The sequence below is a fragment of the Crinia signifera genome, chromosome 1 (genome assembly GCF_055691185.1).
Source record: "Crinia signifera chromosome 1, ASM5569118v1, whole genome shotgun sequence".
Classification (NCBI taxonomy): Eukaryota; Metazoa; Chordata; class Amphibia; order Anura; family Myobatrachidae; genus Crinia; species Crinia signifera.
The window spans coordinates 88,647,001-88,671,812 of record NC_139217.1 but is presented as its reverse complement, the minus strand read 5'-3'; the positions used below and the strand labels follow the sequence as shown (position 1 = coordinate 88,671,812).

The window sequence follows — 24,812 nt, the reverse complement described above, 5'->3', positions numbered from 1 at the left end:
GATTGGACCCGGAGATTATACCTGCTACATGTATGATCTAGGTGTCAGACCCGCTCCCAGTGGCAGGGAGCCGGGAATGCATGCGATACCTCGCGGTTGAGGGGGATTATATGAGACCTCTAAGGGGCGAAGTCGTATAGTGTATGGGCACCTTCAAAGACAAAAATACAGATATCAGGCATTAACCAGGCCCAAATATGATGAATTTATTATTATTTAAAAAAAAATTAAGATAAAAAGAAAAACTGCAAGAGAAATAAACTTACTGTACACAAGGAAAAAAAAAACCTATCCAGTGTGACCCACCCTATATACTAAACCCCAAACAATATACAGAGGTGTCCTCATATCTAGCCTCAATATGCCTTGCACTGTGAGATGCATGGTGGGAGTGAGCTGGTAGTTCCTGGGCAGCTCTGCTGCCTGGCATGTTTTTTTGGGGAAAATGGTGCAGAGTCACCCGGCACGCCTATTTATTTGACTGCAGCAAGGATACAACTGAATACCGAAGCCCTAGCAAAAATATAAACCTGATAAATTTAACAACTGTCTAAGCAGAAAACAAAATGAGAAATAAAGTAAATAATTTAGGTACAACTACACCCATGTGCCTTAAGGGCATGACTCAACCAAGGCCCAGAGGTAAAAGCCAAGCAAGGACGACTCTTAAATACATATATAGCAAGTGATAGTCCAGGCTTAAATATAAGAAAAACAAGGTAACTAGATTACCACTTGAATTTAGAAGCTGTTCACAAAAACAATAAACTTAAATAGAGAATACTGAACTATAATAAAAGCACATAGGTAGGTAACAATATAAAAGAAATGCACAGTACGCAAACATAATACGCAAATATCATAGTATAGAAGACCATTTTGTAACAGAGCCTGAATCAATAAGTAAGCAGCACTCCAAGAAGAAGTGTTGAAGTGGATCCCACCACGCGAGACAAAGTGGAAAATACATACCGTAGCATTGGATAACGATGTCCCACAATGCCCAGGACAAATTGCAGTCTAGAATTTTTTATATCCACAGAAGTAAAGAGCAACTTTGATCCTGGGAAGTTTTTAGAGTGTAATGCTGGCCACAAATCAGACCAACTTTCCTCCAACTACAGTTGGTTGGATGGAATAAAAACCTGGAATTTGTAATTAAGTCATTTGTTTCCCAAATTGGAAAATTAACTGTCACTCAGACAATGTACCTTTGGACCTATTTGATTTAAACAAATTCACTGAATGTTTTTATCCATTCTCCTGAGTTTATGAGCAAATTGCTTATTGGCATTTGCCCCCACACAGTACCAGATTTTCAGTCCAACCAACTAGTTGGAGGAAAGTTGGTCTGATGTGTGGCCAGCATAAGAATATGGTTAGCCAATTTAACACCCACTTGAGGGGTAAAAACACCTCAACCAAAGGGGGTAGTCAGACAGAAATCTAGGAAATGTTCAGGATTACCTCTTGCCTTCTTGGGGAAAAGCAACCAAAGGAACGTGACTAGGGTGGAGTTATTCCTCTTGGTCGACCAATTTATGCAGACATGCCACCATTTGAGATCTCACCAAGATCAATAGCACTAGAATAGAGGCAGTGGTAGCTTTAAGAGTAGAAATATAGAGTTCTGTCTCCCCAATCTGTTACTTTCTGCTTATTTGGATGGAGAACCAAAATAACTTATAATAGTATTAATTGCAGCCCCATGCTGTGCCCAGGTGGAAGAGCACAGCTTGAACCCTGAAGCATGGTTCGACACCTGCAGAAAAGTGTCTGGAGCCGGATGCAGCAGCGGGAGAGGGGTCCTCCCAGGCAGAATGGAAGGTCTAATTCATGGGTCTTCAAACTGTGGCCCTCCAGATGTTGTGGAACTACATGTCCCAGCATGCCCTGACAGTTTTGGCATGCTCTTATAGGAAAAAATGTGGCAATGCATGTTGGAACATGTAGTGTCACAACATCTAAAGGGCCACAGTTTGAAGACCCATGGTCTAATTGGTTAGCATTACTGTCTCACAGCACTGAGATCATGGGTTAGATTCCCACCATGGCCCCAACTGTGCAGAGTTTGTATATTCTCCCCATGCGCGTGTGGGTTTCCTCTGGGAACTCCGGTTTCCTTTCACAATCCAAAATTTTACTAGTAGGTTAATTGGCTCCAACAAAATGAACCCTAAAATGTCTGTGCGTGCACATGTGGTAGGGAATATAGATTGTAAGCTCCACTGGGGCAGGGACTAATGTGAATGATTAAAATACTCTCTGTAAGGAGCTTTGGAATGTGTGTGCACTAAATAAATAACTGATAACAAATAAAGAAGGACCAGTCAGGATAAAAAGCCTGGAGAGTACAGGACACATCCTACTCCACTGTATACCAAGCCTTTATACTTATATATACACACTTTGGTAGCTTGTTCTAGAGCAGCTATGCCAAACATGTGACCCAGTCCGGGATAGATTTATGCCGGAGCTAGGCCTGGCTGGCTACGTAGAACGCCTGTCAGACTGCCCTCTGCAGACTTTTTCCCCCCACCTTAAAGCACAATATCAGATTTGGGGGAATGAATAGAATAGGTAGCCTGGGAAACCAAGCATATGGACTGCTTTTTTGGGTTTTTCTTTTGGTCCTCCCTCAGGGTCAGCCACCAAAATTTTTATATTTCTGCCAGGCCCACAATATACTCTGGTCAATTCCTGGTCCCCTAGTAAAACGTAGGTAGTTGAATTGCAAAAAGAGTGGGGTTGCCCATGGCAACTAATCAGCTGCTACATATAATGTTATAGAATGCCCCTAATAAATATTACCTCAAAGCCATGGGTAACGTCTCCATTCTTTTCACTCCTTAATACATCTACCCTTGAGTGTGGCAGGAAAACCCAACACTAGCAGGAAACCCATACAAAGACAGTGATCACATTACAACTCCACATAGAACTGAGATAACGGGTTCAATTCTTGAAAAAAAAGGCACCAATGATCACCACTAGGCATACCATACTGTCCACATTTACCACAATTGTACTTTTCCTACTACAGATATGCAGGCCTTTCTTAACCAAAACAAAGTGACAGAAAGCCTGCACCTATGTACAGAATTAGATCATATACTCAAATATTAAACAAGCCAGTGGCACCGTCACCCTCCAGGAGGGTCCAGTTTCTAGGTTAACTTTAGATCCATTTCATCACCAGAATGCTTCAGTGATCTGACACTGTGGGATCATGTATCACATAGCTGTACAGTTATTTGGCACGCTACCTATTTCATCTTGATGAGAATTAAGGAAACAAAAACCCTTTAGACCTCTTCAGATACAGTACCTGGGTCCTCATTTATCTGAGAAGTAGAATTCTACTGTGCTACGCAGAGGATGGACATGGACTGGAAATGCACCTACTTCTACAGTATTGCTAATTATTAGGAGGGGAATGCTACTTAATGTATTTTTAACTGTGCAAGCATTGTTAAGTTTGGACATGAAGCTTTAGGAGCAAGCTACAAGGCCCGCACTGCACAAATACGCTTTAAGTAGCATTACAACTCTGTTGGGATACCGGAGAGTGTATTTTGTGCCGACACTGACTGAATACATAAAGCGCAACGGAATCTGCTGCGCTATATAAGAAACTGCAAATAAATAAATAAATAATACATACCACTGTCTAGCAAGGCAAAATAAGTTGTGTATTTTAGGGGGGAAGAAATCGATGAACAGCACTGTACAGTATCCAGAAAAATGATTCACTGGTATAGAGTAGTTCATAGACCCATTAAAGCTTAATCCCAGCCCTTCTTGTGTCCACAACGAGGACAACTAGAGTATCTCAGCAGTAGCATCAGCATACATGTTAAGCAATTCCTATTGGGCCCTTCAAAGCTCAACCCAACAAAAATCTGCAAAATACCTGGTTCTGCTGATGTAGCAACCATACGTCGTAGCCAAGAGTCCAGAGTTATCCAAGCTCAATAGGTTAACTCAGGTAATGTTCCTAAGGCTAGAAATGTGACAAATAGAATTACATTTCAATCTAAAAAAAAAAAGTATAATAAAATAATACAACTTGTGAACGTCACAGGTACTCTCTAATTCCATATTATCCAATGTATACACAGCAATATTTACAAGCTGACCTATTAGCCACATGTTTTCCATCCCAAATTTAGAACTATGTCCAAAAATATAAAGAGAAACTTAATGTGACCATTATATATTTAAGCCACTAATATTTCATTTGCAGCATGCAAAATGCGATTGTAATAAGTTGGCGGATACTTACAGTTATACACATTTTCTCATAAAGCAAAGGCGCACCACATTACACCTTTAGAGACCCTTCTAAAACCATTAAGAAATGCGGGTGATGTCAATGATTTGCCATTGCAATAGCGCTGGAATGCCGACAGCGTCGCCTTAAAACAGACTCTAAAGTGTGCCCTTTAGTTGGCAGCCTCATAAGAGTACATATTAACATGTGTACTTTAAATGACCAGTCACTGTAGGATGGATTGTTTAAGATCATATCTATTTCATACAACGTAATCAAAATATTAGAAAAGAACGCTCCTAGTTTGTGTCAGGACCCTGCTGGAAATCTTGTTTTAATAACCCATTGCTGAGCAAATTAACAATCCCTACTCCTTCTAGGCCCCAACTACAGAAAATATGTTACAAGAAGGCTACTAGGGATACAAAAGGGTTGGGATCATTTGGTCTACAGCATGATGGTCGACAGTCATTAGGTCGACACCATAAGGTCGACATGGAAAAATGTCGACATGGCTCCAGGTCGACCGGTCATTAGTTCGACAATGTCTAGGACGTCAGTGAAAAGGTCAACATGGGTTTTTACACCTTTTTTTTTTACCTGAATGTCAACAGTCGACATGGACACAGTTTAAAGTGCACCGCATCCCCTCGCTGCGCTCGCTATGCGTCGGGCACACTATTTTAGGGCATGAAATACCACTTGTCGGCACATGTCAACTCAAAAAACAGTGAAAAACCCCATGTCGACCTTTTGACTGACGACAGACACTGTCAAACTAATGACCTTTCTACCATCATGCTGTAGACCAGGCATGTCCAACGTTGGCCCTCCAGATGTTTTGAAACTACACATCCCAGCATGCTTTGACACAGTTTTGCCATTAGAGAATGCTAAAACTATTGCAAAGCATGCTGGGATGTGTAGTTTCAAAACATCTGGAGGGCCAACGTTGGACATGCCTGCTGTAGACCAAATGACCGCATCCCATACAAAATACCTAAGGGGTGGTCTCAGCTGTGTAGACTTAAAGGTGCATACACATGGTGCGATATGAGCTACCAAAGTTAAAAACTTAGCACATATTGCAGTGTGTCTATACAGCTTGCAATGCCAATGTGTGGCCCCCAAGGGATCGCTATTGCAAGAAAAAAAAAAAGGATTGAGTTTATTGGGTATAATCTTGTGTTCGATCATTGTTCAACACAAATTTTGAGTCTGCATATCGGATTTTTTATTTCTTCCACACATAGTTTTACCCTAAAAAGTTTGATTTTGTAGCGATCAGAAAGAAATTACGAATTTTAAGAAAATCTTTTTCATACCTTTAATGTATGTAAAAATAAACAATTGTTTATGAATTTGAATGAATTTTTTTTACAAAAACAAATGTACAACAATTACTGCAACAATAAATAAAATAGTTTAGAATTTCATATACTCTATTTCTTATTTCATCTAATCCCCCATCATACTTTCATTGTATTGCCCCTGATAACGATGTATAAAATCCATCACATCTTGCCGAAAACATTTACCTTGCTCTTCCGAACAGGCACCCATGTTATATTTAAAATTAGTCCACGTCAGTATGTAACATACGCATGGAGCGCCTCTCAGCCAGCGCTGGGAATCACCAGATTCCCTTAGCAGGCGATGGCCGGCGGAGAGGCGCGCTCCATCGGACAGGGACGTGCAAGCGTCTCTCAGTCAACAGGACAGCGGGGTGCGCTTTCCCTGCCTGTCTCCGTTTCAGGGAGATGGGCAGGGATCATGGGGAGCTGCAGCGGGAGGCGGACAGAAGGCTCTGTCGGAATAGTGCATGCGTTCTGGGCCCAGGGGAGTTTAAGGGATAATCGCATAGTCAAAATTGGCCATAGACAAAATCACACAATGGGGGTCATTCTGGTTTATATGCAAAGATTTGAAATTCGCAGCTTTGCGTGGCATCTACTTGCCACCTGCATACCGAATATTCCCGCATGCATGCGAATGGATGTTTAGCATAAACATCCATTTGCAGCCTTGCGTGCGAGGCCAAAATTGTTCAATGGTCACTAACCACTGATTGTTTTTGCAAGCACTCGCAGTCTAAGACACCTCTCTGTTTTTGCAAGCACTCGCAGGTCTAAGACACCTCTCTGGTGTCTTAGATCTGTGGGCTCTCTGTACAGGAAGAGAGCGGGCAGCTGACATCCGCTGACGCCAGCTGCCCACTCCCGCGTCACCAGCACATAAATATGGGAACTTCCAGCGTGTTCATGAGGAACGCTGGGCACTCCCATGGCCGCAGCCCCTCGCCGACGCCCCACACCCAACAAGGTTTGAACAGGCCGGCGAATAAGCTATTTGCCGCACCCGCTTGCACCAAGCGGCTGCACATGGGCATAAAAGTTTATGTGCAGTCGCAATACAATGCTCCCCTGTGCGAACGCTCAGGGGAGCAATAAATCAGAATCACCCCAAATGTGTATGCACCTAAATCCTGACATTTAACACAACATTAACAACCCCCCAAAATACGCAAAAAGGAGAGACCTAACAGACACCACTGTTTTCTTCTATATACACACAAAGTTATGATTGCATACATCCTGCCTGTATAACAGAGTCCCAGCCTTCCTGTGTTATTGTTTGAAATCATGCTTCAACATTCATTCAAAGCCTGATATCAGTCATACAGCTTAGCGAGGGCCCTGTTCCTGCATAGGAGCCAACATCTTCAGTTATATAGGGTGTACAAGACTTAAGTCTATCGAATATTTACCAAAGCTTGGCAAGAGATAATGGTGAGTGGTAAAGTACTAAACCACAAACGTCTAATTTCCATTTACAGGCTGTGCTGAATGTTTGGTACTTTATCTCTCACTTTATCTTTTTGATATATACTCTCCTAAAAAGCTCACAGTACATCAACTCAATAACATATTTTCAAACTAAATAAAATAAATGTTTTAAACCCAGCCATTTCTAGTCTAGTATTCCAGGAATGTCCACCATGATTCAATGTTCTAATCCAGCGGTTCCCACCCTTGGACTACCATTTTCCATAGTAGTAGACTGTAAACTAGGGTGGGTTGGTGGGTGGGTGGGCTGCCACCGCACGGGGGCAGCCAATCTCATTTGTGACTTCCTCTTTAATCCCCAGCATGACCTTGCTGCCTCCATCTACCCCTCATGCAAACCCTCCAACAGGACCCATTTCATTAGAAACAAAACGCTCTGTTCCTGTTCAACACAGATGATGGCAAGCATACAGTAAGTGGGAAGTCCAGAAGCAGACCATTATGTACCTAGTGGAATGGGTCATGTTGAAGGCTATAAACATGTCCGTAATACTCTTCATCATGCTGTGCTTAAAAAAAAAAAAAAAGCCAATGCATTACAGCGCAGGGAACAAAAGTGGATAGTTATGGCTCTACCAATATATTTAGAAAAAAAATATGTAAAATTTGAAAACCGTAGAATTGGCCCAATTGAATGCAGATATGGGCCCTATTATAATCAAGAACTCAAAACATTCCAGTCTATTGCACAATAATCTGCAGAGAGCAGTAGCATCTTTTTTTTTTTACAGCTGTTATTCCGGTGATGGAATAACCAGGATAATTATAACACGATCGCTGAAGCGCAATTTCCAATTTCTATAGTAACCTATTAGAGGGGCCATGACTAATGGTGGCGTGTGAGAGACTTGCTAATACCGGCTGCCTACACAGCCTCCCAATCACAGGTCTAGTCTCTCATGGAATATCTGCACTCTAAAATAAACATAGGCAGCCCTGTAACATGGCACCAACCCTCCTCCATGCTGGATCCTAAATCCGTTTCCCTCACTGACTGGCAGCAGTAAACATTAGCCTTTCCCACCCAGCTAGTCCCACACGGATTCTAGATAAACACACCTTGCTTGTACGTATTACCTTGCAGTCCTATAATTTGTAGCGTTGTGTTGTTTGTTGCTACTTGTTGTAACCAAGCTCTGGTATCAGATCATTTCTGCTCCACTACCTCTGTAAAAATATCACCATATTTTCAAGCAGATTGAAAGCTACAGCTGAATCCACCTGGTCTGTAATTAAGGGCTACACAAATGCTATTCATATCTGCATAGATTTTATAGCGGATATTTTACAATCACCTAGGAACCCAGATTGACTGATTGACTGACTATAGTTTTCTCTGGATCAGGAAATTTGACTCACAATTTAGTAACGTTCTACGGACTGTGAAATCTGAGTCACTATTTAGAATATCCGATCCAGTGACTCAATACTAGAAACGTGTGAGGGGGGGGGGGGGGGGGTATGCAGCACAAGGAGGCATGGAAGTGAAATACGTCCTCTATAATACCTCACAGCCTGACATGTCGGCTTGTGAGAGATGTGAACACACACATACCTATTTACAAGACTTCATCACCTCTCCATCAAGACTGGGCTCTTGCACACTCTATGCATCAAATGAGTATGCTTCCAAATGAACCACAATGCTTCCACTGATAATAATTCATTAATAAGAAAATCAATGCATAGCAAATCCCCTTATTAACACATAATTGTGAAACCGGCCAATTGGATTAATTGCCCCTATTACTCACAGGGTTACTAAATACTAAACATTGAAATCTTTATTAACACAATCTAAAAAGACAAAATGAACCAGTAGTACTACAATGTAATTATAAATACCCCCCAATGCTCTGGAACTATACACACAACCGCATAAGCTACTATATATAGATGGCATTTTCTTTAAATATGCCAGGAAAAGCAATAAAAAATAATAATTGGAATATATATATATATATATATATATATATATATATATATATATATATATATATATATATATATATATACATACACACACACACACACACACACACACACACACATATATATATATATATATATACACACACATATATATATATATATATATATATATATATATATATATACACACACACACACACACACACACACACACACACACACATATATATATATATATATATATATACACACATACACACACACACACACACACACATATATACACTGTGCATAGATACACACATGTTCTACATATGCAGCTATGTACCAGGCACACCTAAGGCAGCAAGTGTGACTCCGCTATCAGCTGGAGCAGTAAACAAGATGTCCCCTGCTATTAGTAGAACACAGCACTGATCGCAGCACACGGACACAGCACTAACCTGCATGAAAGATAACGCTGCTTTTCCGGTAGCCAGTAGGCAGCCGCAGATTTCGGAGCAGTCCGCTTGCAGTCAGCCGCACACGCATATTGGATAAGGAGAAATTGGGAGACCATAACATGTCTTCAGAAAATGTGGAGGAATATCCTGCAAGAAACTGCCTCCATGTACTACCAGGCTATATTTTTAGCTCACCACCAGTGATCCGGGGCCAAGTAGCAGAAGCAAGGCAGGAAAAAGCAATTCAAAAAGGCAGCTCATTCCATCACCTTGGCTGCCAGGCGGGCAACATAACAAATCCCAGAAAGCAGAAATCCTCTATGCAAATCTGTCCGGCAGCACTCCCCCAACCAGATGTTGCAGAAACAAAGCGTGCCCTTAGAATGAGACCTCCTCCCAGTGCCTGTGAAGACAGGCAGCCACTGAATTACATCACACTATGTCCATGCATAACAATCTATTATGCGGGGAGAAAGCTGTTTAACCCTTCTTGCTGCTTTTCAATGCTCAGTTTAGAGAGGATTATAAATACACAGTGGCAGAAATAGCCCTCCTTCTGTGCAGGGACACCGGTCCTATAGGTATACTGTAGCTGCAGATGACAATCATGCAGCACCAAGACAACGGTAGTATGGTAACAAGTGCACAGAGCTGAACATGTAAGCAGCCTGTGATTACCCAGCAGCAGCCGCAGAGCTAGTGGGAAAAGGAAAGAGACCGTCTTTATTCTCAACACAGCTCAAAGGTGTTCAGTGATGTGATTAGAAAGAAGAAGGTGGGAGGTGATGATAGAACAGCACAGCATCCAATCTCCAGCCCTCCATCGCTCACCCAGACAGGCAACGACAATGACTGGAATAGTCCTGCAGGCTGCCTTAAAATTGTATTCCTCACTGAGCAGAATGGGAGGAAGCCAGGACAAAATGGTGGCAATGCCTCCCATGGGACATTTCCTCTTACATATGCATGGAGACGCTGGCATCTCCCATTCTATTCCTTGCATAACAACACTATTGGTTAAACATTCCATATTTATGGATTAAAAAGGAGAAAAAAAAATGTGTGGTACTTGTGTATTATCAGGGCACCCACTAAGCAAATAGCTTAGTGCCCTATTCTGCATAGTGAGATCACATCACATGCAATTTTGCGTGCAATACGACGGTACTAGTTCATTTTCACTGCACCCCTGGCCGCGGATCGCATTGCACGCAATTCACATGCAATTTAGCACTCCACCACTATCCACGTCACCCTAAAGCATGGCGAGCACAGCGAGTGGACACTGAACACGTCTTACCGACCTTTTCATACCCCCACTATCCACATCGGTGTGGAGTTGCTTTTATAAAGTGTGGCGAGCGAAGCGAGCCCCGCGAGGGGACGCCGATTACTTTACATGTATTCCGCGTCCCCTCGCAGGGCTCGCCACACTTTATAAAGTCAACTCCACGCCAACGTGGATAGTGGGGGTATGAAAAGCTCAGGAGGAAGCGTTCTACGGTGTTTGCAACGCTTTAGGGTGGCGTGGATAGTGGGGTGTGCTAAATCGCATTGCATGGCACGCGATCGCATGCAAATTGCGTGTGATGCGATCCACGGCCAGGGGTGCTGTGAAATTTAACAAGTACCATTGCATGCGATGCAGTGCAATGCAATCTCTACGCCGCCATACGTAGGCAAATTGGGCGCCCACAAGTACCAAATGTGTCAATGAGGGGTTGTTCTATAACCAGCTTCCAATCAGGATATAGTTATTTTACTGCATTAAACAGACGAGTGTAAGGTGTGCCCAATTCTAGGTATTGGTTTCCAAGTCCTAGCAGTGACAGAATTAATTTTTGTGCATAATGTTGAACAAAATCACCAACACTGTTCCATCAATTCACAACATGAAATAAGTATTCCTAATGGTGCCCATACACTTGTTAGATCTCGGGAACAATCATGCGATATCGATAAATCGCAGCGACAAATTGCATGGATCGCACACCAATCGCATGTGTCACCTGACACGAAGCATGGACGCGTTAGTGCAATCTTGCATCTCAAGATATTATGTGCTGCACATAATATTTTTCACATTGTATGTGTGATCGCATGTTTAAACACATGCGATTTATCGCAATGCGATGTGCGATCTGCCAGTTTATATACCCTCAGATAGCCCAGCCTTATTCCATCACCTGATTTCGAGTGCCAAGGGACATGTGATTGAATGCATTATTGTATGCACAGGTAGCTTCATGGGAGATCACAGTGTAATATCGCGTTGCATACAATCACACAAGTGTATGGGCAGCACAACACATGTATTAAACGAATGAACTGTTCAATGCCATAAACCCATGAATTATTTTTTTTTAAATCACTCACAAAATCAGTTCTGCTCATTCAGCCGCTGAAGACTGAAATAATCGCTTTTACTGTACACTTGCCGGCTGGGGTGTATTCATACTGATACAAAGCGGTGTCACAACATAACAATTGTAGAACATGTAACAATAATTGAACCATGCTTGGCCACACATGAATGCCAGGATGTGTTTTCCACTTTCAAACCGGATTTACTACAGTATTTAAGGAGCACACACCCTGTGACAGAATAATACCCTGACAACAATTCTCAGGATAAACAAAACAAGCGTGTGAGGTAAAGGCCAAGAGATTCACTCCGCTGCAACTACAACCCCGCGATAAGCACTAGAATGGGCAATCTTTACAGTTAGCTCATTAGCAAATATAACAGAATGCAAAATAAACATTCAAGAGTTGTGTCTGCTGCAGCATACAAGGCTGCTGTTTAAGGATTGCTCCGTATCAAAATAAGGCTGCGGATTGGAAAGGTCGGCTTACTGCAGTGAGCAACATCAGCTTTGCCAGGGAGTACCCGACATGTAGGGAAGGCAAGGCATTTACCTTCCTCTTCCCTCAGAGGGATATCACCCGATAACAAAAAGTTATTGGTATGTGCCCAGAGAGAATGGTTTCAACCCTGAGAAACCCTGCTTTGCCTTGTATTGCCAGACAAGTCTGAGCACCTGCCATGGGTAGGGGGCTGCTACTGTGGCAGTTCCAATCAAAGTATTTTTTTGGTTTGAGACATTATACCGAAAGCAGAAGCATTGTAATAACATAGATATAGCAGTCATGTGAACATGCATGGTACCATTACCTCCTGTTGTGGTGCTGCTATACGCACTACCACATATAACATTTGCTAGCATTTCCAGAACACATCTTATACTATCCACGTGCAGTTACTATCCACAGGCTTTTACTATGGGGTAAACAGTGTGGGAGCCTAAATATAGCTGTGTATATTCCCTGCTCTGGTGATAGTGGGTACACTGGGGCGATTCCAGCTGTCCCTTAAATAGTTAACTTTATCGGCGGTGCTGCGGGAGAACAATATAGTGGACATACAGTGACCGATATCTTTAACGATATTGGTCATTGACGTTCCCCTCTTCTGTACATACAGTCGATGACAATTTTTTCAGATGGAGCTGCATGTACAGATGATAGGGGGTCATTAACGAACCATGGGAGCACACAGTTTACTATATTGACCGTACACAAACTACATGCTTGCGATATCTTTAACGATGTCAAGCATATAATGACATATTGCCCAGTGTGTACCCAGCTTAACACAGATATGTCAGATTTGTTTTCACCGCTATTACCCTCTTTTACACCAAAGCTTAGACCCCCGGTTCCTTTGCATTGTAGTCCTGAATTTTTCCTGGGTTGCCTCCATTTCCACTAAACCTGGAAAAACCCAGCTACACCACCAGCGGGTGTCCATTAAAATGCCAGCACCCTGGAAGGACTAATCAGTGACTTTTGGACTTACCAGTGTATAAAAAACGGGTAAGAGACGTTATCCACTGCTCGTTAACCGGGTTTTACCCGCTAAAAACCCTGCTCGTTCCCCGGGACAAAATCCCTGGTCACTGGACATGGGATGTTTTCCAGTGGAAAATGGGTCTAGTATAACACCAGTGGGTACCTAGTCTAAAGCTGTATAGTATAAAGCATACAAAGGATATGATTCAGCATAGGGCAGATACAAGGTTATCGTTACAATGGAGGCATGGGGTGTAAAATTCCATATACAGAGATTTTGTAATAGGCTGAGAAAAATAATGTATGAACCCTGGTGCAAAACAATGTGAACAGGAGACACTGTTCATAAACACCGGCGATTAAGGGATCACTTCTATGAATGCGTTCTCTAAGTATTCGGGTGTTGGCTGCCAAAATTAAAGTAAGCGATGGTTCTCTCCACAAAGGGTAAAAGGAAAAATGCAACTTGTGGAAACACGAATACCTAATCTGTAATCTCCCACTCCACATAGAGCTATCGCATTAGCTGCAAGTGTCCTATTTTATCACATCTGTAATGGTAGGAGGCCAATCCGCGATGACAGGTAACATCCACACCAGCAACCTTCATTTGTAGCTAATAAATGGCCACAAAGGCTGCAATATTGGCTTATTGGGACATCACTCAAATCATTAGTGTGAGGCGCCTCTAAATAAGTCCCATGGCCAAAAGCAGTGTAATTATTAGAATTCCTACAATTGGACAGGGCTGTGATTCTGGTTCTGTGATTACCTATATTCTACACCAGTGGTTCCCAAACTGTGTGCCATGGCTCCCTGGGGTGCCTCGGAGAACTTGCAGGGGTGCCTCAGGTTGGTGGTCCAGAACCAATTCCATTAGGCAAAATCAGTGCTTGTGGTTTTCAATGATAATATAACATATGTGGATAAACAGAAGTGAATCATTTTCTTCACCACATACTGTAACAGAACCTAAGCATGACAGTTCAGCACAACTTATTTCCATTTTTTTTTTTTTTTGGTAACAAACTTTTGGCTATGGGTTGCCCTGACAAATATTCTGATACTCTAGGGTGCCGTGATTCAAAAAAGTTTGGGAACCACTGTTCTACACTAATAACTAAAAGGTGTCTCAAAAGATATATTCATTATATACCTTGGGTGTAGGCAACCTGTGGTACTACACATGCCATGTCCATTTTATCATGCCCTAACTGCAAAACTGTGGCAGGCATGCTGTGATGTGTAGTGCCGCAGGTTGCCAACACATACGTATTCACTTTAGTATTCAAATCTCTACAGCAAGCTCTCCCTTCCTGTCTGCTGCCAAATCATCAGAATTAAGTTATATAGATTTGGGCTTTAAAAAGTTTTGGTACTTGTTTCCTAGCACGGTGCCCATTGCATCGTATACCATAAGCCATACAATGGTATGCGATGCAATGTTATGCGATGGCAGACGATGTTATAATTTTAAAATTGTATACGATTTAAAATTGTATAAACACCCTAATGGGTGTTTTCAATGTTAAATGGGCCCCCTATAACAGGGGTGGCCAACCGGTCAGAGGTAAAGAGCCGAAAAATATCGGTAGTCAAGCTAAAGAGCCGACATCATGCGCGCGCCGAAGGCGCACACGCCAAAAAAAGGGGCGTAGTGTATTTTGACCCCTTGGGTGGGTGTGATACAAATATGCCTCCAATAGTGCAGTGCCATATATACATATGCCCCCAATAGTGCCAGATACACATATGCCCCCCACACAGTGCCAGGTATGCCCCTACGGTGCCAGAAAGCTGGTATGCCCCCACAGTGCCACAAACTGCTATACCCCCACAGTGCAAATTTCCCAGCAGCAGCACTCACCGTTGTTGCTGCTGCCGGGTGGGGAGAGGACAGTCTGGCGTCCCCCTGCAGTCCTGTGATGTCACCGAGGGGAGGAGAGCACAGCACCCCTCACTTCCCTGTGACTGAGCCGTCCACCAATCAAAGCTCGCTGGCCGGCTCCTGATTGGCTGCTGGCCCGCGAGCTCTAATTGGCAGACAGCCCAGTCACAAGGATGCACAGTAAGGGGTAGGAGAGATGCGCGATGAGCACTCTCCTCCCCTCAGAAGGAGAAGGGATTAAAGTAACCGGCAGCAGGGGGGAGTGGGACGGACGGTGGGCGGCGGGCAGCAGTGGAGCCACACTTTACATGGGGGAGAGCCGCATGAGGCTCAAGAGCCACGGGTTGGCCACTACTGCCCTATAAGATTATTAATTGTATAAGCACCGTAAGGGGTGCTTACAATGTTAACAGCACCCCCACGCGCGCCCGTGAGGGATGGCGGTACGCGTCCTCTGACCTTTTCATACCCCCACCATCCATGTCGGCATGGAGTTGATTTTAGATAGTGTGGCGAGCCCCGCGAGGGGACGCGGAATACATGTAAAGTAATACACTTCCCCTCGCAGGGCTTGCCACGCTTTGGGCTCGGTGGCTCGCTGCGCTTGCCACACTATATAAAATCAACTCCACGCCGACGTGGATAGTGGGGGTATGAAAAGGTCGGAGGAAGTGTACCACTGCGCTCGCCACGCTTCGGGTTGGCGTTGATAGTGGGGGTGCATTTAACATTGTAAGCACCCATTAGGGTGCTTATACAATTAAAAAATCGTATAGGGTGCTTAAATTGCATCACATGCGGCTATATGGCATGCGATGCGATACAATGCATACGATGCCATACGACAGAAAATCGGGGGCGCCGTGCTAGGAAACAAGTACCAACGATTTTTATTATTATTTTAGGCACAGATTGGGTGAGTAAAAAGCCAAGCAATAATTATTATAAAATGATTAAAGTTAATTATTAAGAAACACCCGAAAGAAACTAAATAATGATAAACAAAAAAAAAAAGATCTCAGATAATTTGATAAGTAAAACCAAATGAGAACCAGAAAAAAGCCCATGTGGTCAGCATTAGGGTCTGAATCAGGCCCTATGGTTCTAAATCAGTGATGGCTAACCTTGATGCTCCCAGCTGTTGAACTACACATCCCAGCATGCCCTGCTACAGTTTTACTATTTTGGCCATGCTAAAACTGATGCAGGGCATGCTGGAATGTGTAGTTCAACAACAGCTGGAGGGTCAAGGATAGCCACCACTGTTCTAACTAGGGTCCTAAAAATGTATAGAAACAGCAGGAAGCAACACAAAGAAAGATCTGTGAGGAAAGCGGATAGTTACTCATGGAGGACTTACGACCAATTACTATATAAAGAAAGCAGGGACAGGCACACACGGAATGCTGCATGGTTCTGATAAAAAGGTTGCACAAACAGGTTTTACTTTTTACGGACAAAACACTGTCACAGTTACATGTAGGTCTATGTACAGAACCCAGCCTATACCAACACAGACCATTTAATCATGTTCTAGTCTGTGGGCAGTATTCAATGAAAAAAATTTGCGGTGCATGGTGAGAGATTTTTTCTCTCGCCATGCACTCGCCGTGTTCCGGAGGGCTCGCTGCCTCTCCTGCTCGCTCTATTCAATGTGGTTAAGACTCGCCGCCACTCGCGTCGAGTCTTAACCCCTGCAGCGGACAAGCGTCCGCGGCAGGGAGCTGACAGGGAGCCGTGGGACGGTGGCATCCAGGGAGATTAAAGTCTCCCTGGATGCCCCAGAACATATGTGGAGGGGAGGGGGCTCCCCGGGACCCAGGCAGCGCAAGCTGCCCCCCCCCCCCCTATAGCCAGCGGGGGACCCTGTATTCACTGCACCCGATCGTGCATATGTAATGATCGGATGCAGTGAATATATGAATATCTAATGAGCGGCTCGAGCGTTCCGGCCCCCTGCTGGCTGCTCGGTGTAAAAAAAAAAAAAAATATTAAAAAACATTTTTTTTTTATTAAATATATATTCATGTGCTATAAGCACATGAATAAAAATAACATGCCCCTTCACAGAAAAAAAACAACTGATTTTTTGACACCAAAATTAAAAAAAAAAACCTTTTAGTTTAAAAGTTCACATTCCAGCTCTCCATGAAAAGATGGAGAATTGCTACACGGAGAGAGACGGCGAAAATCCCTTAAAAAGACGGCGAGTATTTCACATTGAATAGGCTTGCTCGCTTTTGGAGAGCAAAATGCTTCGTCCAAGGTGAAAAAAGCACAAATTCGCCATAAAACAGGCCGAATTTTTCTCATTGAATACTGCCCTGTGTCCTACTTCCAACTGGTATACAATAAGAGAACATTTAGCTCATTAAGGCACCCAATACTGTGATATTCATGCCATAGGGTATGTATTCATTTTTTGATGGAGAGCATCCTCGAGGTAGTGTTAAGTCTCTGCCCAGCAAAGTGTCACCAAGTACACCAAGATGGCTTACACAGACAAAAATTAAATTGTGAAACCACAAATAACTCAAAATAGTCTCTAGGCAAATGGTGTACTCACTGGGGAGAGATGAAGTGGATGGATATAAAGTACCAGAAAACTAGCTTCTAACTGCCATGTTACAGACTGTTTCTGAAAAATGGCAGTTGGGGGCTGCTTGGTTGGTACTTTGGGGGAAATTTACTAAAGGAAATTTGTAAAAAAAAATAGGTGTATTTGTATCCAGAAATACACTTATTTTTTACATTTACTATCCCGAAAATACGGCAGTTCGTATTCGTATTGATAGCACATCAATAAGACTACGAATTGCCGTATTTTCGGGATAGTAAATGTAAAAAATAAGTGTATTTCTGGATACAAATACACCTATTTTTTTTACAAATTTCCTTTAGTAAAATTCCCCCTTTATGTCCACTTTCCCTTTCTCAAAATCTTTGAACACAGACCCCCATATAACCCTACTTACAGCAGCAGCAAAAAATGGGCGACATGGTGTCAGTCAGTTGGCCACTATCTCACTGTCCTCTTCTTGCCAATATCTGCTAAAGTTGGCCAATATCTACCATGAAAATCCAATAAATCTCAGTGACTAGCTAGGTCTTACACTAATATACCATTGTGCCATCACAACATTCAAAGCCCGTTGGCCCTGCCGCTCCTTTATCCTTGGCAGTATCTGTTAGGTCACTTCCTGCTTACAGCACAAACTTCATTCTTGTACGGCACTTCCATCAAATCTAGATATAGAAGTGTCAATAGAAACAGACACTATAAATACACTTCAAAACACAGCTTGCTGTACAGAGGCTGTAGCAGTACCCATCAGAGGGCAGCCGAGCAGTGGCTGATTATCAGCCAAAATAAGGAGACTGGTCCTTTGCCAGAGACCCAGCACTACATTTAGATGCATATGCTATAAGCAGAGCTACAGTATCTAAAAAGGGACGATTACACATCCCGGACTAGACTTTTCCTGAAATACAAACTGCATAACATAATATGTTAAAATATTTTCAAATGTTTAGCTTTGAAGTATAAAAACTGCCAAATGTGGAAGTTCTGAGAATTGCTGTTAATTGCTAAACAAAGAAAAAGAAACGGTACTTGTGTATTATCTGGGCGCCCATCGAACCGCATTATAATTAAGGTATGCGATGGCATGCAATGGGACCCGATTTGAGGGTTTCCCGGGCTGAGTATACAATTTTAATATCAAGTCGCATGCCATTGTAATGGCATGCGATGCGATTATACCCGATTTTACATTGTACAGGCACCCTGATGCCTAATTCCTATGTTAAATGCACCCCCCAGACCCGATTTTTAATTGTACACTCACCCTGATGGGTGATTACTATGTGAAATGCCCCCCCATTGTTAACGCCACCCAAGTATCAACGGCAACCCGAAGCGTGGCGAGCACAGCGAGCCCGCGAGGGGTGGCGGTAGGCGTCCTCCGACCTTTTCATACCCCCACTATCCACGTCGGCGTGGAGTAGATTTTATATACAGATGGGGCACTTCCCATCCTGGCTGGCGGATCGCCAGAACGTCCCCGCTAGCGACCCGCCAGCAGCCTCGCCAGCGAATATACTGAGACGCGCGCGCGTCTCAGTCGCCAGCGCGACGGAAACCCTGTCCGTTCCTGCCTCAGGAAGACGGACAGGGTTAGGGGGGGTTGGGGGGGGTGCGGGCAGGCGGCGGGGACCCCGGGTTACCGCCGGCAAGCCGGCGTGGACCCGGGGGAACGGATGGAAGCGGCGTCAGAAGGGGGCGCGCGCGCCTCTCGTGCGCGCGCGTCCCCTTCTCCCCATCGCCATAGCGCTGGCGGGGGATGGCGGCTGGCGACGCCAGCGCCATCCCCTGCCAAGATGAGACCTGCTCCATCTGTAGTGTGGCGAGCGTAGCGAGCCCCGCGAGGTGATGCGGAATAAATGTGCCGTAATCCATGTCTCCTCGTGGGGCTCACTGCGGTCGCCACGCTTCAGGCTCGCTACACTATATAAAATCAACTCCACACCAACGTGGATAGTGGGGGTATGAAAAGGTCGGAGGACGCCTACCTCGCCACGTTTCGGGTTGGCGTTGATACTGGGGTGGCGTTAACAATGGTGGGGCATTTAACATAGTAATTACCCATCAGGGTGGGTGTACAATCAAAAATCGGGTCTGGGGGTGCATTTAACATAGGAATCAGGCATCAGGGTGCCTGTACAATTAAAAAGCAGGTCGTGCCTGTACAATTAAAAATGCAATGCGACCGATTTTTGGTTGTACAATGCCCTACGATGGAAATCTTGGGTGCTCATATAATACACAAATACCAAAGAAACATTACCAAATGAGTAAAGCTGAATATACACCTAAAACAGACAAAAATAATGGTCCTAATAAATTTGTTAAATCAAACAGATTTAACAGAGTTGAACGACCATGGTCTTCCAGAGTTTGGGAGCAAGTGTTAGATGGTCATTCGCTCCCATACACAATGCCAAGTTTGCCAGAATTGTAAAGCAGAGGAGTGGAGGCTACAATGACACAATTCAGCACATATCACATAAAAAGGAGGTGGGGTTGTTGGACAGCTCCAGGACACTTGACTACTTTCATGGGTGGCTGGTATCAACACCCGTTTTTTGTGATCTTTTCAGCTGTACCAGGACAGTAGGAAAATACGATTACAGATGAAGCAGTTACATAAGTATTGATTTTAAAATAACTAATGCAAAGGAAACAATCTTTTTTTTTTGTAGCATAAGCCAATAACACAATTCATGTTCTAGATAACAAAATTATAGGAAGGGACAGTTTTAGGACCAGGCGAGCCGGGCAATTGCATATTACGTCCGACAGCCCCCAACCCCTATTGGGTGCAGTGCACGCCGCCGATGGGGACCACTTGAACCCACCACCCATCACACTGGGAGCCATACTGGCAAGAAACAGCCGTGGGAGTTAACCTAAATGCTAGATATTTAGAAACCAAAACACCAGCAAATTACCCTGATTTTAGACTTAAAATGGGTGGAGCCCAGCTAGCACTCTACCCCAAGTATAGTTTATTAAGAAAAATATTTGGGGTTACAGTATGAATGGATCGGGATGGCGCTAGCTGTGCCAAGTTTAGATACCTAACCTTGGGAGGTGAAAAACCATAGTAATTAGAAGACTTATGGTGTGTACACACTGTACAATCCAGCATACAATTTTGACTATATAGTCAAAACCACATCAGGATTGCATGCAGATCACATAGGCGTTTTACCTTGCGATCCCGAAGCACACTCCCGGGACAGCACAAATTGAAACCCAGATAGACAGGGCAGCGATGACTGTATAGTGCAGATCTGCACTATATAGTCCAAATCGCATGCATGTTGGGTGGCTTGCCGTGTGATTCGATCAGGATCGAATAGCAAGCCTAATAGACTATGTGTACACACGTAACAATTCAGAGCTAAATAGCTGGCTCCCTATTGAATACAGTGGAGGCCAGGGAGTAGGGCTACAGCATTTTAGGAATAAGAAAAAACCATCTTACTCAGGTCAACAATTCTTCGGTGTTGACCTAGTACAAGGCTGGGCAACACCGGCCCTCCAGATGTTAATGAACTACACATCCCAGGATGCTTTGCATTAGTTTTGCTATGTGGCCATGCTGGGATGTGTAGTTCATCAACATCTGGAGGGCCGGTGTTGCCCAGCACTGACCTAGTAGGTGTCAACAGTAGTTGCCTACCTAGACATTGGCTATCATCTATACTGTGACCCTATTTATTCAGAGTTAAGGCCCCCATACACTAGCCGATTTTGGTCAGATTTCAGCCAGATCAGTCGGATCTGGCCAAAATCGGACCAAAATCGGCTAGTTTTGATGTCCCCTCAGATCCGATGCGCGGTCCCGTGCGCATCGGATCTGCGTCGGGTGGTCGGACCTGCTGCACGTCCGACCACCCGACTTGGGACCTAGTGGGGCGGCGCGGCGGTGGAGGGAGCAGGGGGGGCTGGGGACGCTGCGGGGGACAGCGTCTGTGCGGCGAGAAGGTAGAGGGAGCAGGGGGGGCTGGAGACGCTGCGGGGGACACAGGCAGCATAGAGCCGGGCAGGGGAAGCCGGCCGGGAGCTGTCAGTAATGAATAAAAAAAAAAAGCCCATACAATGAATGGCCGGCCTGTGATTGGCTGAGCGCTCTCTCAGCCAGTCAGCAATTGGCTGAGAGAGCGCTCAGCAGCCAATCACAGGCTGCCCATTCATTGTATGGGCTTTTTTTTTCAAGTGCCAATCTAATCAAGCTCCCCCGGGGAGCAGGCGTTGAAGCTCAGGGGGAAGTCGGGGGCGACTTGTCCTAAGGACAAGTCGCCCTAGTGTATGGGGGCCTTTAGCTTGGTCTCTACTTGTTATCTTGGCGTTTACAGTGAAATTCCAATCAGCAACATTTGCTGCTAGTTGTCCTGCACAATCATTTCTTTATCTTTTTAGCTGTCCTATAAAAAAAAATCATCCAAAAACACATACTTTAACCATGTCAATAAACAGCAGAAATGCACACAGAAAGCATGCAATTAATACTGCTTTCACATTGCAGAAATTGGTAATGACACGGTATTCTTAAATGGGACTTTAAAACGGGTCTGAGCCTTGAGACCTTTCACATTGCAGGTGAAAACCGTTTTAAAAATCATTTAATACCATTCAAACATTCAACCCGTTTAACCCCCAAGGGACATGTTTCAAGCCATTGAAATAGAGCCATTCACACTGCCTAAAAAACGGCTTTAAAATGTGTAGGACTCTGCTTTTTAACTGTGTTGAAATACCAGTAAACTTTAACCGGTAAATCAACTTTGGCACTTTCACATTGCAGCCTTAAACGTTTTAAAATGGGAAAAAATATACAGTTTTAAAAGTGCGATGTGAAAGGGGTATTACACGGTTCTAAAACGTATAATTCTGACCAGCAACAATATTTCTTAGGTTACCTAGAACATAAAGCATCACAAAACAAAGAATTTAGCACACGCTCTTCATGAAAAGGCTTGTCTCATTTTGTACAATGAAACAATAAAACTGCTGCAAGATTATTTAGAACACTTCAAGGGGGAGGGGGATTTTATTAGCCGTGATAATTTACCGCAGGCTAATTGATCTCCCAGGGCTATCAAATTAGCCCTGAATGGAGCCCTCCAGCAGCTCTCATCGAGGATTTTATTTCAGGACCTGAACAGGCTCTGGGAAGAAAAATCTGTTAAAAAGTAGCCTGTTTTCAGGCAGAGCCTAATCACAGGTTCTATGTATTAAAAGCAAAAAATGAAAAGGCTAAATGGGCACAAAAGAATAGTTTGTAGTTTTATAGCCCGAAGCTACAAAGAACAAAAAATTGAATTCCCTCCTTTGTACGGTGCTTCTCCATCACTTGAGTAATTCAATTTGAAAAGATTTAAGGTGCGTACACAGCAGACTTGCCTACCTGGCCCTCTCCATGAGGGAGAAAATGCTCTGTTCCTGGACTTCCCTGGTAATGTATGATTGCCATCACCTGTGGGGAGCTAGGTAATTGATAAGAAAAGTGTTTCACCACAGGTGATGGATATCATACATTACCAGGGAAGCCCATGAACAGAGTATTTTCTCCTTCATGGAGAGGCTCAGGTAGGCAAGTATCATGCACTGTGAGCGATTTTTCGGCATTTAAGATATTTTCCCGGGAATGGACGTCTTTCTATAAGAAGGAGGCTATGGAAAGCCATCCACCCCGTCGCTCATCTGTAATACCAGCAGATAAGTGGCAGCGGCCAGCATTGATACGGGATTGCAAATCAGCGCTCACCACTTATCACGGACGTACAGTGACCGGCTTTTGAGCCAAAACCAACTCAAACGACCAAATAGAGCTGCTTTCAGCTCAAAAATGCCCAATACGTATGGGCCCGTATGCAGTTAAGTAACCCTCTAGAGACCACAAGCAAAAACTAGATCAGTAGTCCTGGTTACAACACTCCAAATGAAGACCATAGCCAGGACCTATGCAAATCATTTAAACCAACGCATACTAGGGCTCATCACTGGGGACAACAGTTAACTGCTTTCATAAAAAAAATAAAAATAAAAAAAACCCGTAGTAAACCTTTAAATAAATTTCTATAGACAATATGCATCACAGCGCTGAGGTCATGGGTTCGATTCCCACCATGGCCATAACTGGGCTGAGTTTGTAGATTCTCCCCATACTTGCGTGGGTTTCCTCCGGGTGCTCCCGTTTCCTCCCACAATCCAAAAACTCTACTGTTTGGTTAATTGGCTTCCAACAAAATTAACCCAAGAGTCAATGTGTGTGTGTACATGTGGTAGGGAATCCAGATTTTAAGCTCCACTTAGGCAGGGGCTGATGTGAATGTTCAAATATTCTTTGTTAAGCGTAGCAGAATATCTGTGCACTATATAAATAACTTAATAAGTAAAATGATAATCTTATAATATAATCTTACAATAAAAAAAAGAAAAAGGCACCATGAGCAGAGTTGTGTAGGACCCGACAGAATCTCCTGCCGCATGGTGCATGGAGGCTAGATGTATTGCAACAAACTGAACATCATTTTACTTTCACATACAGCTAGCATGCAGATGTTAATCTCCTTTATAAAAAAAAGCGTCTACTTGATAAATGATCTCATACGCCCTACCCTAGCTTCATCCTCCCTTTGGGACCAACCAGTCATGCCCTTCCTATTAACGGAACATTGATATTCATTTTCTTAGAGGAAAGATGACCAAACAAAATATTTTAGTAAGAGATTTAGAATTCTACAGTAATATGTAGCAATACATCCTCAGAGATATAGCCATACCACAGGGGAGAGATTACAGAAGCAAGATAGAAGTACAGCTAATTAATCCATTTCTGAAGCAGCTAATAACCATGAAGCCTTATAGAATAAGAAACGGCTTTTCATTTTTATTTTATAGAATGTTGGAGTTTTAACCTCATCCTTTATTACAGATACCAGTACTAAACTTCAGAAAATGCAATTGAACTACAAAGGGAATTTGGCATGTACATTAGAAAATACCG

General features: G+C 43.5%; 1 protein-coding gene across 4 annotated transcripts in view; it reads right to left on the bottom strand.

The window, feature by feature from the left end:
- The window catches only part of MTUS1 (microtubule associated scaffold protein 1), a 241,572-nt gene that overhangs the window by 61,006 nt on the left and 155,754 nt on the right, over nt 1-24,812 (bottom strand). The window contains exon 1 of one of the 4 annotated variants that reach the window (XM_083169578.1): nt 9,495-10,357. The exons of the other annotated variants lie outside the window; for them this stretch is intronic. Within the exon in view, the coding sequence (XP_083025704.1) occupies nt 9,495-9,615 (121 nt within the window). The 5' untranslated portion in view covers nt 9,616-10,357. Of the gene's footprint in view, nt 1-9,494; nt 10,358-24,812 lie in introns of those variants that run through there. 4 annotated transcript variants of the gene reach the window in all.